The sequence below is a fragment of the Carassius gibelio genome, chromosome B16, assembly GCF_023724105.1.
Source record: "Carassius gibelio isolate Cgi1373 ecotype wild population from Czech Republic chromosome B16, carGib1.2-hapl.c, whole genome shotgun sequence".
Taxonomy (NCBI): Eukaryota; Metazoa; Chordata; class Actinopteri; order Cypriniformes; family Cyprinidae; genus Carassius; species Carassius gibelio.
In genome coordinates, this window is record NC_068411.1 from 29,751,574 (window position 1) to 29,769,569 (window position 17,996).

The window sequence follows — 17,996 nt, forward strand, 5'->3', positions numbered from 1 at the left end:
CACAAAAACAAACGTCTGTGTGTGCAGTCAAAGTAGCCAAAATATGTGAAATATTATTACAATTTGAAATAACTGTTTTCTGTTTGAATATATTGTAAAATGTAATTTATTTTTGTAAAGAGATGCTGAATTTTCAGCGCCATTGCTCCAGTCTTCAGTGTCATATGATCCTTTAGAAATCATTCTGCTGCTCAGGAAACATTCTGATTATTATCAATGCCCAAAACAGTTTTAAATAAATTTTAAATAGTCAAAAATTTTGAAATATTATTAAAATTGTAAATAGTGTATTAATGTAATGTGCTAATGTGTATTCAGACCGAATGCATGCAAAATGGAAGTGATCCCAAACTTTTGATTCTGATTCTGCATTCATGTCAGAATGAGTTTCATGTGAACTTGTCTCATTAAAACAATGTTGTAGTTATGGGATTTTTCTTTAAACTTGCTGCCTGTTAATTAGAAAATTACAGCAAATTGGTACAGACAGTGAAGGTGAATGCATTTTCTTTTGTGCACGGTTTGTATGTTTCCCATCATTCCCTGTGGCTGCGGGAGAATGATAAAATACCCAGATGAAGCATTGATTACAATCTTAATATGCATCCTTTGCTCTTCTTTATACCGTGTGCTAAAAGCTTCCCGTGTTTGTCGGGAAGTTAAAGAACTTGTCCATTTTATTCCAAACAAAATCACTTGAATGCACATCACGCCCCGGAGACTTGATTGTGAGGGAAAATCTGCAAAATCAATTTAAATATAGTACAATGGATGCAAAAGCACTGCACTAGCTGAAAGCAACATCAAATTAGCCAATGATATTTAATCAGCAGTTACATAAGCGGCGGAGGATGCTCAACTTCTAGTTTTTCCCGCTGTGAGCGCGTTTGTGTTTATCTTAGGCTTGTTCTAGTTGACCCTTCAGAGCACATTTTTCTCCTACAGGTTCCCACTAATCCAAACACAGCTGAGAGGAGCCTGCAGTGTGTCATCCACCGAAATGTGTTTAAAGGAACAGTACACCCAAAAAAGAAAATCTGCTTGAATGTACTCACCTTGAGGCCATCTGAGATGTAGATGAGTTTATTTCTTCATCAGATTTAGAGAAATGTAGCATTGCATCACTTGCTCACCAGTGGATGCTCTGCAGTGAATGGGTGCCGTCAGAAAGAGAGTCCAAACAGCTGATAAAAACATAACAATGATCCACAAGTAATCCACAGCACTCCATTCCATCAGTTAACATTTTGAGAAGAAAAAAGCTGCATGCTTTGAGGAAACAAATCTCTTATTAAGACATTTTTAAAATATGAGTCCATAATATCACAAAAGTCCATCTACTCCTCAAAATCAAGCCACATTATTTGATTGGAGCCGTTTTAAACTGTTTTCACTTGTGCAGATTTCTCTCCTGATTCAGACCAGATTATACTTTTTCACTGGAGGATTATGCTGTATAATGGATTATTGGCTCATGTTTTAGCAAAAAGCAACGTTTTGTAGTTTAATCGTCGTAATCATGGATTTTTTTTATTTCATCTTTTGTCTTCTCCAGATGTTAACTGATGGACATCAAATGAATAGAAATAAATAGCAGCAATGATTTCTGAAGGATCATGTGACACTGAACACTGGAGAAATGATGCTGAAAATACAGCTGCGCATCAGAAATGATAAATTATATTTGAGCATATATTCAAACAGAAAACAATTATTTAAACTTGCAAATATTATTTCACATTTTTATACTTATTTCTCTTCTCCAGATGTTAACTGATGGACTGGAGTGATGTGGATTACTTGTGGATTATTGTGATGTTTTTATCAGCTGTTTGGACTCTCATTTTGACGGCACCCATTCACTGCAGTGGATCCATTGGTGAGCAAGTGATGCAATGCTATATTTCTCCAAATCTGAGGAAGAAACAAACTCATCTACATCTCAGATGACCTCAGGGTAAGTAAATTTTCAACAAATTTTCATTTTTGGCTGAACTGTTTCTTTAAGGAGTTTAATTTATGTGCTCTAGGGTGGATGAGCAACAGATTACGTCACAATTCACAGTAACAGGTTTTTTTGTTTTGTTTTTTGGCAGTTATTTCTGGTCTAATCTGAGATGATTCATTGAAAATCATTGTTCTGTAGGCATATTGGTATTAAGTCACCTTTTACTAAAATGAAACTCTTCAGCTCATGAAAGTCCTTCACACACTTTTTTAGAAGCAAAACCCACTGAGGTGACTGGATGCTTGGATATGCTCAAAATCTAAAGATATTTCCAGCCTGAGTGTATTTATTACTGCAGGTGGGCAGGTAATGGTGGTAGTTTTGAGAAAATGGAAAACGTTTATTTGATGTATAGCGGTTAGATCCTGAAATAAAGTTGACAGCATTATGAATCTTGTGCGGTGCAGAAACGTTAAAGAATATTAGATGTCTTCAACAGAACTGGTGTAAATGAGATCCCATATACTGTAAGTTCGGTTAAATCAGATGCTCATATACAGATAACATTCTGTGAAATTAGACTTTTTATAACCCCACAGTTTACACACTCGTGCATTGATGTTCTGGAGATGGATTCGTTAGAAAAAATGGTTTAAACTTTATTTTGATGGTCCCTTTGACACATTCTGTTAACTATGTAACGTTGCACCTACATGTCTTCTGACGCTCATTAGACTGTAAGCAGAGCATTAGTAGTCTGGTAGGGATAGAATAAGTTGAAATGAGTTACTTTTAGTCTGAATAATGTCTGTTGGGACACCATCACAATAAAGAGTTAGCAGAAAAGACAGATTTCTAACACTCTAATAGGAGTTTGTTGACATGTAGGAGCAAAGTTACTTCTTGTCAACAGACTGCATCAAAATAAAGCATTAAAAAACTTTTAAGAAAGTTATTTTGCAGTTCTTGAAACTTATTTTAGGAAAAACTAATTAAAGATGTTGTCAGCCAGATGATGAACACTATTAACAGCAATTGTTATATGATGCAATCACACTTGTAGCTATATTTGTTAGTTCTGTATGTTGTTTCAGGGTTAGCATCATCCGAGGTCCTCTGAGGGTCAGCATCATCTCTTCTCAGATGTTCTGGATCCAGACTGGAGCTTGTGTGAATCCTAGTTACACAAAACATAGAAACACACAGAGACATCATTAGCATAGCTGCTGATCCAACAAAGTAAAATGAATTAGTTTAACCCAAGCTGAAGAATAATAATACACATTTGATCAGATGCAACTACACTCAGATACATTATTTGAATGCTTGCCGAAAGAGATGCGTTTTTAATCTAGATTTAAACAGAGAGAGTGTGTCTGAACCCCGAACATTATCAGGAAGGCTATTCCAGAGTTTGGGAGCCAAAAGTGAAAAAGCTCTACCTCCTTTAGTGGACTTTGCTATCCTAGGAACTACCAAAAGTCCAGCGTTTTGTGACCTTAGGGTGCGTGATGGGTTGTAGCGTGGTAGAAGGCTAGTTAGGTACGCAGGAGCTAAACCATTTAGGGCCTTATAGGTAAGTAATGATAATTTGTAACTGATACTGAACCTTATTAAGTAGCCAGTGCAGAGACTGTAAAATTGGGGCAATATGATCATATTTTCTTGACCTTGTAAGGACTCTAGCTGCTGCATTTTGGACTACCTGTAGCTTGTTTATTGACGAAGCAGGACAACCACCTAGAAGTGCATTACAATAGTCCAGTCTAGAGGTCATGAATGCATGAACTAGCTTTTCTGCATCAGAAACAGATAACATGTTCCGTAGCTTGGCAATGTTTCTAAGATGGAAGAATAATGTTTTTGTAATATGGGTTTTCAAAAGACAAGTTGCTTTCTAATAAAAAACCCAGATTTCTGACTGTAGAGGAAGTGACAGTACATCAATCTAGTTGAAAACTGTAATCTAAGAGATTCTTTCTACTGTTTTTGGCCCAATAAGTAATATCTCTGTCTTATCCAAATTTTATAGGAGAAAATTATTTGTCATCCAATCTTTTACATTTTTAACACACTCTGTTATCTTAGATAATTTAGAAGTTTAATCTGGTCTGATTGAGATATATAGCTGAGTATCATAAGCATAACAGTGCAAACTAATCCTGTATTTTCTAATAATATTACCAAGGGGCAACATGTATGTTGAAAATAGAAGGGGACCTAGGACGGATCCTAGTGGCACTCCATATTTTACTGGTGATAAATGAGATGACTCCCCATTTAAATAAACAAAGTTGTAGCTACCAGACTGGTAAGATCTAAACCATACATACCTGTATAGTTTTGTAACTGTTATCATATGTTTACATTATTTATAATGATGTTTCGGATCCCTTTTTTCAGTTAGAAAATGTAATGTAATGTAATAAATGTAATAAATAAAAGGTGGGATTGGATAAGAACTGTATTAAGAATGTTTTTTTAATTGAATTCATGTTGTATAATAATAATAATAATGATAATAAAAATATTAATAAAGACTGAATATTATTATATTATTATATTTAAGAAAGTTCTGAATCCCCTTCCTTGAGTAAAAGGAAACGAAATTAAGTTAAATAAAAAAAAAAAATAATAATAATAATAATGAAAAAACGAACAAATAAGAAATAAATAATAAATGTATGTAAAAAAAAAAAAAGTTTTTTTTCTTCAGATATATATATAATTTTCTTTTTTTTTTTTTTGTGGTATTTAGGAGGACATAAACTATGACTATATTCCACTTTAATCAGAATTTATGTCTGTCAAAGTGTAATAAGTACTTTTTTCCACCCACAGAAGTACACACATATTTCCATTGCTTTGTATGTACATTTGTTCATGGAGACTGACATATTTTGATTGAGTTGGCTCATATAAGCTCTAATATAGACCAGAATTTATGCTGGCAGTCAAACGTCTGACTATTGTGAAACTAGCTGAAGTAAAATGAGAGGAAAAAAACACCAGATCACTTCTGTATCTGTGGTGAGTCAAACGTCCCTCCAACTCGCTCTTTATTACAGAATTCGCCTCCAGACTGGAGCAATAACTGTGTATATCAATGTGTTTCCTGAATGATGCTCTAGAAGGAACTAAGCCAAACATTCAAGTGTTTTCCCGTCTCCACACGTGCTCCTGAATCTGTATGTACACTCCTTCTCGGCTCGGTAGTCAAAAACAATAACCCTGTGCAAATATTTGTCGCGTTTATAACAGAGACACGAGATTAGTGGTTAATGGTTATTATGAACTGATAAGAAATATGCTATAAACATTTTATAACCCAGGATGAAGAAAGACACCAGATGATTTAAACATTTGGCACAGTCTTGCTGTAATATTATAATACAGTTAATGTTTTATTGAATGACACTTTCTTTGGAACAGTTTCTTTGGAACAATATGTACAATAATAATACAGTAACATTGTCATTATTTACATATATAAATAAGGCATTTAAAGGTGGAGTTTGTGCTACTAGTGACAAAATGAGGTTAAAGTTTTCAAACACACATGGACACGAAATCCTGAAAGTGTCAAAAAGTCAATTGGTTAATTGACTTAATTGCTATTTTTGCAGTTTTGATATTAAGATCATTTGTTTTCAAACAACTTTTACAAAACACTCAGAATGCAATGTTTTCGCCACTCAATATTAATTTTTTCTGGCCAAAATATGCTAAATATATGTGAAGGTAGAGACAAAAAATTCTACATGCACACACACAAACACACACACACACACACACACACACACACACACACACACACATATATATATATATATATATATATATATATATATATATATATATATATATATATATATATATATATATATATATATATACATGGATTTTAACACTTCAAGGGAATCAGTCTAAATATTGGCTTACTTATTTTAACATTTTAATTTTCTTCATTTCGTTCACCGTTACTGTCTGTGGTGCAAGTTTGGCCATTTCCTGGACATTTCAAGAGAAGTCTCTATCACGCACCCTCCATCAAACACGCACACAAACCATCAGAAAACCACACTGTCAGCTTCTAGATAAGCATCGCCCTTTAGAAAGGAAACATTTCAAATATTTACGTGACATGCTTGAGAGCGGCGCTTCTGTTGACCTTCATACGGCCGACGGCTGTGGTTCATTTATCTCGGTGATCAATGTCCTCAAACTGCTGTCTGTTTATATTCAATAAAGTGAATGATGACCAGTTTGTTATAAAGATGAGCTCACACCACGGATGAATAAACACTCTATACAAAAGGAAGTTAATCCTCTTTTTGCCCACGTCTCTCTGTGCACCGGTTTGGTTACAGTGTTTTCCTTTTCGTACTACACGTGAGTTGTGCTGGTAATGTTTTGGCGTTGCCTGCCGCCTCCGTCTTACAAGGAAGTTGAGTAATGTTTACCATGCTGCATTTGTGTACAAAAAAATAATTGCATGGTCGTTCCCTGTCCTAAATGATAAAACACTGGTCAAAGTGCGTTGGTGATCTCCTGTGGCTTCGGGAGACTGTTTTTCTCAGTTTCAGTAGGTTCCTTCCTGGAGCTCCATAGGACTCGTGGACACCAACATCTACCCCAAATGCCCCTCATCATCGCCCCAAGTGTGTTTCTAACAGCCGCCGAGGTGAAGTAAAAAATAATCGGGTCCAAACAAGCATTGAACGTGCTGAGAAGAAGAGCTTTGTCTCTCCAAGCAGGGCTTGACTTGGTTATGAAGCCAACAACATGGGAAACATTGTAAGGTCCAAAACAGAGCACGAACACCAATAACGTTCCCAAAGCCAATCCAATCGCCCGCAGCTTTCTCCGTCGGCCGATGTTTGGCAGCTTGGAAAGAATCCGGATGAAGTTTATATAGCAAAAGCTGCAGATAAGTAAGGGAATGCAGAAGAGGACAATGCATAACTCCAAGCGTACGGGCAAGAGGATCTCGAGTTGAGCATCTGTGAATCCCTCGTAGCAAACGTTTCTAGATGGTGGGACCATCCCGGATGGGTTATAGTAGGGCACGATGTAAACAATGCTGAGATGGAGGATGGAAAGCAACCAAATGAAGATGCTGGCGAACACGGCGTAGATGGGTCTTCTCCACAGGGAGTGCTGGATTGGGAACGCCACGCCGAGGTAGCGCTCCACGCTCACCGCGGTCAAGAAGAAGGTGCTGTTGTAGATAGTCATGTAGAAGACAAAACCAGACAGCGGACACAGAAAGTAGTCAATATTCCACACCATATAATTGGCCACTTCTTGCATCTTAAAGGGGAGGAAGATGAGGAAGAGCAAGTCTGAGATGATCAGGTTGAGGAGGAGGATGTCGATGGGTGCCGGCTTTCTCCAGACCTTGCGGCTGACCGTGTAGAAGGCCAAGACGTTGGCCGGGAAGCCGGTGATGAAGGTGACGATGTAGACGGTGAGGCACAGATAATAATCACAGTGTTGCATGGTTGCTGTCTTCCATACAGTCCACAGAAGAAGGAGGCCTCAGTAGAGCTGGACGTTTCAGTCCTGGAAATTTAATGCAGTGTTAAAATCATGAAAAATGTCAGTAAAATAGATCAAGGGTGTATAAACCTGCTCCTATAGCACCGGACGCCCAACACACATACATGGACGTTTCTAGTAATCCTAAAAATTCTTAGACATAACAATTAACAGATTTGTGAACAAATCTGACCAATATTTAAATCTCTAAACGTAACGAAACTGACCGATCCTTGGGTTTCTTAACAGAACAAAACGACCAATATTTAATTATCTTGATATAACAAAAACAAATAATATTACATCTAAAAACAGAACAAAACTGACCAATATTTACATTTGTTAATTTAAAAATAATTAACAATATTTTAACATATTAATAGAACAAATCTGACCAATATTTAAATCTCTAAACAGAACAAAACGACCAATATTTAAATCTCTTAATATAACAAAAAATAATAATATTACACCTAAAAAATGAACAAAACCGACCAATACTTACATTTATTAATTTATAAAAATGTAACAATATTTTAACATATTAATAGAACAAAACTGACCAATGTTTAAATCTCTTAATATCACAAAACTGACCAATATTTAAATGATGAAACCAAACCATAAAATATTTAAATCTTTCAATAGAACAAAAACAACCATTATTTAAAATCTCTGTATGAAAAAAAAAAAATATGTACAATATTTATATCTTTAAAAATAGAACAAAACAACCAATATTTAAATCTCTTAATGGAACAAAATCAACTAATATCTAATATTTAACAAAATGTATTTGATAATATTTATCAAAACTCCACCAACCTTTTAAATTACTTATTTGCCTTTGAATGCTCAGAAGTAAAGCTCAGAAGAAGTGAGCACTTTAACATATAGTGAACACTATAAATACAATATAGCTAGATCTAAACTCTGGAGGATCACTTGTATAATCGTTTTATACTGTCATGTCGCCCATGCAGCCCTAAAAACTTACATTATGACAAAGCGCTAAAGAATTATAGACATCACGCTACTACTTTCTGTAAAGCTGTTTTGACATGATGCATATTGTGAAAAGCATTATACAAATACATTTGACTTGACAAATTGTAAATGTTTAATAAGGACTGCAGAACAGTGGACATATAGGAGCAAAATCTGACACCCTTAATGTAGATTTAAAAGAGCTCACAGTGATGGTATACAAACTATAAAACAATACTAGATTCTATGAAACTATTGTATATGATGACGAGGCCTGGAATCTGCGCCCACAGAAAACTCTAACTCAAAAGAGCAACACATCCCCAACTCCTTGAGTAAATATTTGACAAATACGATGAATTAAAAGTGTAGAACTCTTTGCTGCGTTCAACATGTTTTACTTTGTTGCATTGCATTGCATTGCATTGCACATAATTCATTTAAAAAAATCCTCCAAATTAAGCATATAATGGCCTGATGATGACACATCGTGACCAGAATTAGCAGTTATTACATAGATACGTCTAAGGAAGTTTAAACTATCTACGAAGAAGGAAAAACAGAGTTATGCAAGCATCAAAAAGTGACAATAACGCAACAAGGGAACTCTATTACAGCTCTCGTAAACGTAAAACCATCCCTTCTCTAATATTGAGACAAAAAGACGAACTCACCGCAAAGCACACTGGACCTCTCAGCTGTGCTTCTCTATTGACCCGCTCTTGTTTTTCAATAGAGACTAAGGTCTATCTGCTGACAGCATCCGCACCAGCTGTTTGCTTTCCATTTTCAATATTGAACACTGATAAGGGAAAATTAATAAATGTGGACTGGATCCAACCTGGCGTGCTCCTCGCACACAGTCTCTGGTGCTGTACATGTGTGCTAGTCTATTCCGTCTTATCGGGATTTATACTCCTTCAGGGTGTGTGGGAGATGTGTTTAAAGATGATGGGTGTGCACTTGCATATGTGAGTGTGAGTGTGAATGGGAGGGCAATAAATCAGTCTGTTCTCTCCTTCACTGGGTCTCAAGACCACAACCTCTCAAAACGAATCATGTGACTACATTTACCATCCCAGAATCGAAATTGTATTTAAAAAGAGGATAATCATTGGGAATAATGCTGTGTTTCATTCAGAGTTTGATGTTTTGGAAATCCTGCTGGGAATCTCTGACCTTAAAGTAGAAATGGCAACTCTCTTAAAAATAAAGGTTCCACAAAGAACCGTTAGAATCTTTGCATTCCTTATATTGGATAAAAAGAATGTTTACATTCTTAAGAATGAAGGTTCTAAAAGAAGGTTGCCATAGAAGAACCTTTCAGCGAACAGTTCTTCCCTTACGAAAGGAAAATATATTTACCAATATATTTCTTAAAATATATTGAGATATATTGTAATATATTATTTTCCCTTTTTATTTTCTAATATATTATATATTTGAATACATTTAATAATATATTGATGATTCATATATTATATAATATATTGCAGAATATACAAATGATATTTTCCAATATACTGAAATATGTTTTTGTTCATTAGGGTTAAAATAATTTTTTTTTAACAATCTAAAGAACCCTTTAATCCTGAAAAGATTGCTTTGGGGAACCAAAAATGGATCTTCAACCCCCTTTTGGAGCCTAAGAGTGTACCATAATTTCTATGTATTTTTATACATGTTGCATCAATTCACCAAAACAGGCAGCGTTAACTTTGCAGGTGTCCAATTGTTAACTATCAACTAAATGTTATACAACATTTCCTAGCAACCAAACTGTGGCTTATAAACGATGCTGTCCAATGCAAACATTATTTATTCTACAGGTATACGATTATCACCTGAGGATCATTGACAGTGTTTTACACGCCTGTCTCCGCAAACTTTTGCTAAACCGCTTTTATTATCACAGGCTTTGATGGATTGGTGCATTTGATTTGATTGAAAGTGCATGGGCTATGTCAGTCTCTGTTTGCATGATGTCATGCTTTGCCATCTTGGCCAAATCAGCATTTTCTGCAAGTTCAGTTCCACTTTTCCAAGTCAGAGTTTGAAAATTTCAACTTTCCATGTTGAATGTAATACTTTTTTGGGGTTTTCATTCAGTATCTTAAATCACGGAAAATCCCTGACGCTCAGCACAGAACCCCCTGAAAGAAGGAAATTCGTTCCTTTCACAATGACGTGCAATACACTTTACTACACATGACAATGCTGTGTTTCATAGCTAAAACTTTGATTGTGAAATGGCTGATCCATCGGAAAAAAATACCTCCCCAGTTCTGTCATTTATTATTAGATATGCTGGAAAGAAATGAGCAAATCTGAGTCACTAATAGCTCATCCCAGCTGCTCAGATCATAGACAGAAAAGAGATGACCATGAGCATAACATCATCACCATTATCATCCATCCCTAAAAAACTAACAAAGCAATCAAAAGCATTTGAGCAGACACATAAATGCTGTCTTTCTCATTATGTGAATTCCCCACTACACTAAAATATGAAATCCTTGAAAGCCTGAAACAGATGCATTGCTAAAAATCAATGTCTGTGTAATCTAAAAAACACAGAAAAAGACAAGGATTTGTTCTTTTGTAAACATACCTTTGTAAACTCCAAGTCGACACGGCCGTTGCCTCATAAGTGCTCCACATTTTCTCATATGCATGCCAAAAAATAGAGAGAGATGGATGATAATTTCACCATGCAGCACAAATCAAGTTAATCACATATTAAGAAAACTCTCTCTCGTCATCAGAGAGAGACGAGGAATGTTTCATAATGAAGGAAGCCCACTAAAGCCGACTGACTCTTGTGAATTATAGCGACGGCCCTGCACAGGTCTAATATACACATCCGCTGACAATGACATATACAGCGAGCGGCCGAGTGTGACAGTCTCTTTTGTATTTATAGATTAAGATGTGTGATTCTGTAATCCATCATTTATTGAGGGACATAAATATTGCTGAAGGTTTAGCATGATATAAGGTCACGCATATGCGTGTCTAACAATGCCTTGAATCTTTCCGGAATGATTTAAACACAGCATGCATAGATTTTTTAAACTAGTTTTCTTTAAATAATTCCAGAGTTAGTACGTACATCTTCTCAGACTTAAAAAAAAAATGGTTCAGCCATGTGACTTGAAGATTTGGTTGAAGGTGCTATAAGCAGTTTCGGGGGAAAGTGACTTTTAAAAGTAATGCATTATAATATTGCGTTATTCCCTAAAAAAGTAACTAATTACGTTACTTAGGTACTTTTTATGGACAGTAATGTGTTACAGTATGTTACTTTTGTGTTACTTTCTCATTACTTTTTTAAATATGAGCAGGGTTTGATTGTTTTTTAATAAATTAAGTTCTATTTATAGCAAATGTAAAAGCCCTTTCACACCTAAGAGTGTAATGAATAAACCTCAGGCTGACGGAAAAGTAAATTCACGTCTGTAAACACAAGAGAAGAAGGTTCAACACTCTTCAGCAATAAAAAACAAACAAACAATGAAGCACAATTGTTCATTTATCTAAAGTCATTTTTGCTTATTAATATGGTTGAACTTGATCATCAAAGGTCAGCAGCAAAGACACTGGTTAATAAAATGGGATTAGATGCATTTGTGTTATTTAACATATTTAATTATTGCAGGTTTGCGTCACATTTTAATTCATTTTGATTAATACTAAATCAGTTTTTTTGCAAGTGGGATGAATTAATGCACTTTCACATTTAGTCTAGAACTACATCATGTTCACACACAATACAAAAAGTAATTTATATTGTTGTTTGTGTATTTTTATTTAGTAGAAATGACACATCAAGCCACTTTCTAACCGTGAGAAAAAAAATGTAAAGATATCTTGTTTGCTCTTGCATAAAATTAACCACAATTTAATTATTACTTACTTACATCCAAAAAACTGTAATATAAACTTAGATATGAAATATATTTAATAAAAGAAAACACATTTAAATGCAAATAAAGGGTAACATTTAATTTATTCACGGTACAAACATAAAGTGAAAATTAGCAATCAATAAAACGTTACAGGAAAAAAGCAAAATAAAAGTACTTAAAAGTTCATATAATAATTTTATTTATGCTGTGAAGTTAATGCAGCAGCAGAACTGATTTACAAAAATGATGATTATAAAGATAAATGTAAAAACATTCAGTTGGTTTACAATCTGCTTGTTTGAGGATATAATATTGGATCAACCAATAGTATGAATTTGAGGAAGTCGTTATTTTATTTGGTGCTGCTAGAGCTGCACACATTGAATGCCCAGTCCAAAGAAGCTTCCTGAAGGTGCATAATGTTACTGATCCTGCCAGAAAACACCCAATAAACCTGCTTGAGCATTTTCCATTACAATCAATATCAGACAGTGCATTGAAAAACGTGCCCGCTTTAGGCTGCTTCACCAGGAAGACAACGAAGGTCAACTAGCTTTACCAGAAAGTCTAAGTTGACGGCATGTTGAACCCCAATAGATGCAAAATTAATAGCAGGCAATAGTTGGGATCAAGAAGTTAAAAAAATAATTTGGTTTTTTTGTTCTGCATAGAAAAACTTATTTTGAATGATAACTTATAAACCTTTAAAGACAGAACTACTGTGAGATACAAAGGTTGGTTAATCGATGGTACAGTATATGCATTTTTAAAATAATGTAACAGCTGAATTCGTGGCAAAAAGACAATAGTACCCATAATGCTGTACAGGAAAATTCCACCAATCAGCGAGTCACAGTGAACAAATCTCATTATGGCAACCCCGTACATGTATATATAACATAAAATTAATAGTTTTATACGTCTCCATCATTTTAAACTTCACTATGTAATTCGCAATGCTTCATGGTAGTTCTCCCTCTATAAAGTCGTTAAATCTTGTACCTTTTTGTCCAATTAGTAAGTTTCAAATTAAAGTTCGTAATGCTGTTTGTAATCGCCCTCGTAGCTGGTTGGTTTGATTGACAGCTTATAGTGCTTTAACAAAGACAAATGAATGGAAAAAAAAAATACTGGAACCTTCCTAGTAATAGTGGCCCATTATACAGGTCCATTAAGCTGCGCATCAGAATTATGTTCATTTGCTTTGGACTCAGTCAGAAGAAAACACAGAAAAATACTGGCCCATGTGGTGCTCTTCTGATACTTCTCAGATCGAGTCACGTTTCACAAGTCCCGGCTTGTGATGTTACAGAGAGCTGTCGGTTGTGCTCTGAGTTTTCTCCTCTGTACTCGAACAGTTCAACAGAGGACAATAGTACGGCGAGCGGCAGCAAGGCATGACCAGCCTCCTCGACAGCTCCTGGAAGACGTTCTTAAATGTTCCTCTAAGTGCTGAAGAAGAGAAGTAGAATATGAAAGGGTCGAGGCATGCATTGAACGTGCTGGTGAGCAGCGCGTACACACGCCAGTCAGGGCTGTATTTGCCTACATATCCAACCACGTGTGAGATGTTATAGGGCATGAAGCAGATAATGAAGACGAGTAGCGTGCCCAACGCCATCCCGATGGCTCTATACCGCTTCTTAGCATTGATGCTGGGCAGATTGGAGAGGATGTGGATGAACTTGATGTAGCAGAAGAAGCAGATGAGGAACGGCGTTACGAAAAGCACCGCGAAAAGCTCCAGGCGAACCGGAAGGAGGATCTTGAGCTGTTCCTCAGAGAATTCCTCATAGCAGGTGTTACGTGTGGAGGGATCGGTAAAGTTGGGGTTCGAATGATCGTGGTATTGCATGATGTAGACGATACTGCAGTGTGCCATGGAGATCACCCAGAATATGACGCTGGCTATCACGGCGTTTCGAGGGTTGCGTTTGAGCTTGTATTTAATGGGGAAAGCCACTCCCAGGTAGCGCTCCACGCTGATGGCCGTCAGGTGGAAGGTGCTGTTGTAGATGGTGGAGTAGAAGATGAATCCCGACAGCGGGCAGAGGAAGTAAGGAAGAGTCCATTGCATGCTTGCTGCCTCCACCATGCGAAACGGCAGGAAAAGGAGGAAGATCAGGTCAGAGATGGTTAAACTGAGTAACAGCACATCCATCGGGGTGGAGCGCTGGCGGACCTTCTTAAAGAAGGTGTAGAAAGCCAAGATGTTGGAGGGAAGGCCTGTGATCAGTGTGAATCCGTAGACCGCTAACACAAGGTTACTCAGACCCACTGTCCACGCCATCGTCGATGTAGATGTGAATGATGCAAACCTGTAAAAAAATTAAATTTTAATTAAAGATAAACATCCAGAAGATTACAAGAGAACCTGTGCACATTTGAACCGTGCATAGCATACCGTGCACATTTTCTGGAAGATGCTATTAAGAACCTTAATCTTTTTTAAAGATCGAGGTCAAAATATAGCCGTAATAAGCATGCTTAGAAATTATTCTGTTGTGTAAAAGATTATATTTCCTATTAAGTTTAACAAAATTGCATTCTGACATGACTGACATGACATGAGAGATGACTGACAACATATACACCTTCCCATCATTTTGCACCGATTTGCAGAAAATGTTATAAGACAAGTTTTAAATTGCGGTAAAGTACTGTTTTTGAAAAAGCCTGCTTTTTTTTTACCTGTCCTGTAAATCTGACCAAGAGAACTTGAAGGTGGTTAAAAAATTAGGTCATTTGATTAATAACAATACAAATGCATCACAAAACATACAGTATGAGTCTTACTAAACCACACACAGTTGAATGTGACACATTCAGGATTGCAGTACGTCTGGGTGATGGTCGAATTCTAACACAGCACAGGAAATGAATCATGGAAACTTTCGAGATAAGATGTTTCTAATAAATCAATCTGAAAAACACTTAAAGCGATGTGAGTAACGAGGTTCGTATGGTTATCATCTGTCAATAAATAAGCTTTAGAGTACATTTTTGGTGAATATCTGTTTTTAAACCAAAAAAATATATATTAGATAAATATCATACAGTCATACATATTAAATCTAAAACATTTACAATGCCTTAATAAATCGTGATTTAACGTCTGAATTGAGATGCAAATATTAACATTGTAATTTTACAGTTATAATAAAAAAATATATATATTTTATTTCAATCAAATATAATTTTGTTGTTGAATACTCAATTTTTTATTATTTTTTTATTACAAGTATAATTACAATATATTTTTATATTTTAATCTAATAAAAAAAAATCACAATACATAAAATCTGAAAAAAAAAATTATAATAATTTCTATCCAAAATGGATGGTTGAAAGATATTTTTCTTTTCTTTCTTTTTTCAATTTTGTTAAAATTCTGTTTAATTTATGGTTCGATTCAAGTCGTCTCATATAAATCTCCATCTGATCATAAGCTTGTTTAATCTTCAGTTCACAGTACTTTTTATGATCCGTCAGGTACTAGGGGCATTTTAAGGGGTGTTTTCAGCTCCTTGAAGCCCCCCTCTGTGATCTCTTACTCTAGATATGAGTTAACATACCTTTGAACATTAAAAAAAATGCTCATGTTAGCCTTATAAAATGATTTCTGTTAAACAAACTCCCAAAGCATCATGTACCATTTTAAAGTTAGTGAAAGAATGACACACTACAGTCATGAACAAAACGAAACGAAAGTAGCAGAATGGTTTCATACCTTAATTAAGAAAGTCAGTCCACTACCACAGACTCAGAAGTGACAATATGCTCCGACACATAAACCTTCTTATAATGAGCTCCCAGTGACACACACACACACACACACACACACACACCTATAATGGCACAACAGGAAAGAAGCAATACTTACTTCCCTTTAACAACGACGAAATTAATCATTAAACACACACACACACTCACACACACGTACACAGACAATAAAAATTTAGACAATACTACAATATATACATTTTTATTTACTAATATTTCACAGTTGAAAATTAATTCAGCTTACATGCATTTATTTCATACATTTATATACATAATAATAAGATATTTAATTCAAAACAGCTGAAAATGCATTCAGCTGTATTTATTTCACTAATAACATTTATTTCAATAATAATAATAATACATATTAATTTATTTCAGTCTAGACAAGCTGACATTAAAAAAAATGCATGTACACACAATAAAAACAAGAACTATTTTAATACATAAATATCAAACTGATATATATTTCACTTATTTATTCTAGACTGCTGAAAATCAGTTAATCTTGAATTAATTTATTTCTCAAGACTCTGTTGTTTTGACTGTTGTTATGCATTTGTGCAAATAAATAAGTATCTATATGATACATCAATGTTTAATATTACAGAGACAGTGTTATTAGTAATCTATGATAATAATATCTATAATTGTATTGTAAGGAGACTGTAAGGAGAAAGTGTTTGAGACGTGATGGGACGCACATTTCCTCTTTTGCTAAACTCAAGATTGTACAACAGAGGGCAATTCAGGATTGTGCAACACTGTAAAATGAAACATTTCACACACATTTCAATCGTACTTTCACTTCTGACTAGATGTTGTTTTAAGATAAATGTGTTTACGTTCATGTTTAGAACTAAGACCTTTTATTTTCAGACCTCGAAGAGATTATGGGTTAAATGAGTTTAGAGTCAAAAGACAAATTCAGGAAATAGTTTGAAAGATCATCATCTACTCACCTTGATGTTATTCCAGACACATATAACTATTGTTCATCCGTGTAAACCCAAAGTCAGGCTGAATGTTTACACTGCTTCATACCAGGACAGTGAATGAGGACTGAAGCTGTGGAGGATCAACACCATAAATGAGCCATAAAACTAGATCATATGACTTGTGAATGAGGAACAGACCTTAATTTAGGTTAATATTCAATTAAAATAATTCCTTCCGCATGATCTCATTTATGGTTGCACATATTGAAAGGTGTTGTTGTTAATTAAAACAAATCTAATAATATATTAAAATGTTTAATTATCAATTAGTTTACTATTTTAGTGATTATTAATATTTATAATTAGATTTTAATTTTATATTTTGAGCTTTCATTTTATTTTCAGCAATTGTGTTGCTACTTTAGATTACAGTAAAGATGCTAAAAATATAAAAATAGACATTAAAATAGTACAATTATTAAATAAATGTTTTATTATATAAATGTATTACTTCTACTATTTGAGTATTTCTTATACTTTTAATTATTTTTTATTTTTGTGATCATTTTCATTTTATTTTCAGCTATTGTGTTGCTACTTTATTACAGTAAAGATGCTAAAAATATAAAAATAGACATTAAAATAGTACATTTATTAAATAAATGTATTATTATATAAATGTATTACTTGTACTATTTAAGTATTTCTTATACTTTTAATTATTTTTTTTATTTTTTGTGATCATTTTCATTTTATTTTCAGCTATTGTGTTGCTACTTTATTACAGTAAAGATGCTAAAAATATAAAAATAGACATTAAAATAGTACATTTATTAAATAAATGTATTATTATATAAATGTATTACTTGTACTATTTAAGTATTTCTTATA

The 17,996-nt window shown here is 34.6% G+C and overlaps 2 protein-coding genes across 5 annotated transcripts; both read right to left on the reverse strand.

The window, feature by feature from the left end:
- Positions 1 to 1,368: 1,368 nt before the first annotated feature.
- LOC127974428 (free fatty acid receptor 2) lies at positions 1,369 to 11,220 on the reverse strand. Of its 3 annotated transcripts, none has more exons than XR_008157295.1 (3): positions 11,088 to 11,220; positions 6,088 to 7,513; positions 1,369 to 3,125 (listed from the first exon to the last, which is right to left on the reverse strand). XR_008157295.1 is itself a non-coding variant. In XM_052577665.1 (2 exons), exon 2 carries the CDS (start codon positions 7,448 to 7,450, stop codon positions 6,479 to 6,481), a length of 972 nt encoding a protein of 323 aa, XP_052433625.1. In that variant the 5' UTR covers positions 7,451 to 7,513; positions 9,151 to 9,690; the 3' UTR covers positions 5,820 to 6,478. The 3 variants fall into 3 exon arrangements, 1 of the variants encoding a protein (XP_052433625.1); XR_008157294.1 differs by lacking the exon at positions 11,088 to 11,220 and adding an exon at positions 9,151 to 9,690; XM_052577665.1 differs by lacking the exons at positions 1,369 to 3,125; positions 11,088 to 11,220 and adding an exon at positions 9,151 to 9,690 and having other exon boundaries at positions 5,820 to 7,513.
- A 1,246-nt stretch (positions 11,221 to 12,466) lies between these two features.
- LOC127974426 (free fatty acid receptor 3) lies at positions 12,467 to 17,247 on the reverse strand. 2 transcript variants are annotated; one of them, XM_052577662.1, is made up of 2 exons: positions 17,130 to 17,247; positions 12,467 to 14,702 (listed from the first exon to the last, which is right to left on the reverse strand). In XM_052577662.1, exon 2 carries the CDS (start codon positions 14,672 to 14,674, stop codon positions 13,691 to 13,693), a length of 984 nt encoding a protein of 327 aa, XP_052433622.1. In that variant the 5' UTR covers positions 14,675 to 14,702; positions 17,130 to 17,247; the 3' UTR covers positions 12,467 to 13,690. The 2 variants fall into 2 exon arrangements, with proteins under 2 accessions (XP_052433622.1, XP_052433621.1); XM_052577661.1 differs by lacking the exon at positions 17,130 to 17,247 and adding an exon at positions 16,115 to 16,247.
- Between the last annotated feature and the right edge of the window lie 749 nt (positions 17,248 to 17,996).

Excerpts from the sequence above, each read along its gene's own strand:
- LOC127974428 (XM_052577665.1), bottom strand. The coding sequence starts at position 7,450 with ATGCAACACTGTGATTATTATCTGTGCCTCACCGTCTACATCGTCACC.
- LOC127974426 (XM_052577662.1), bottom strand. The coding sequence starts at position 14,674 with ATGGCGTGGACAGTGGGTCTGAGTAACCTTGTGTTAGCGGTCTACGGA.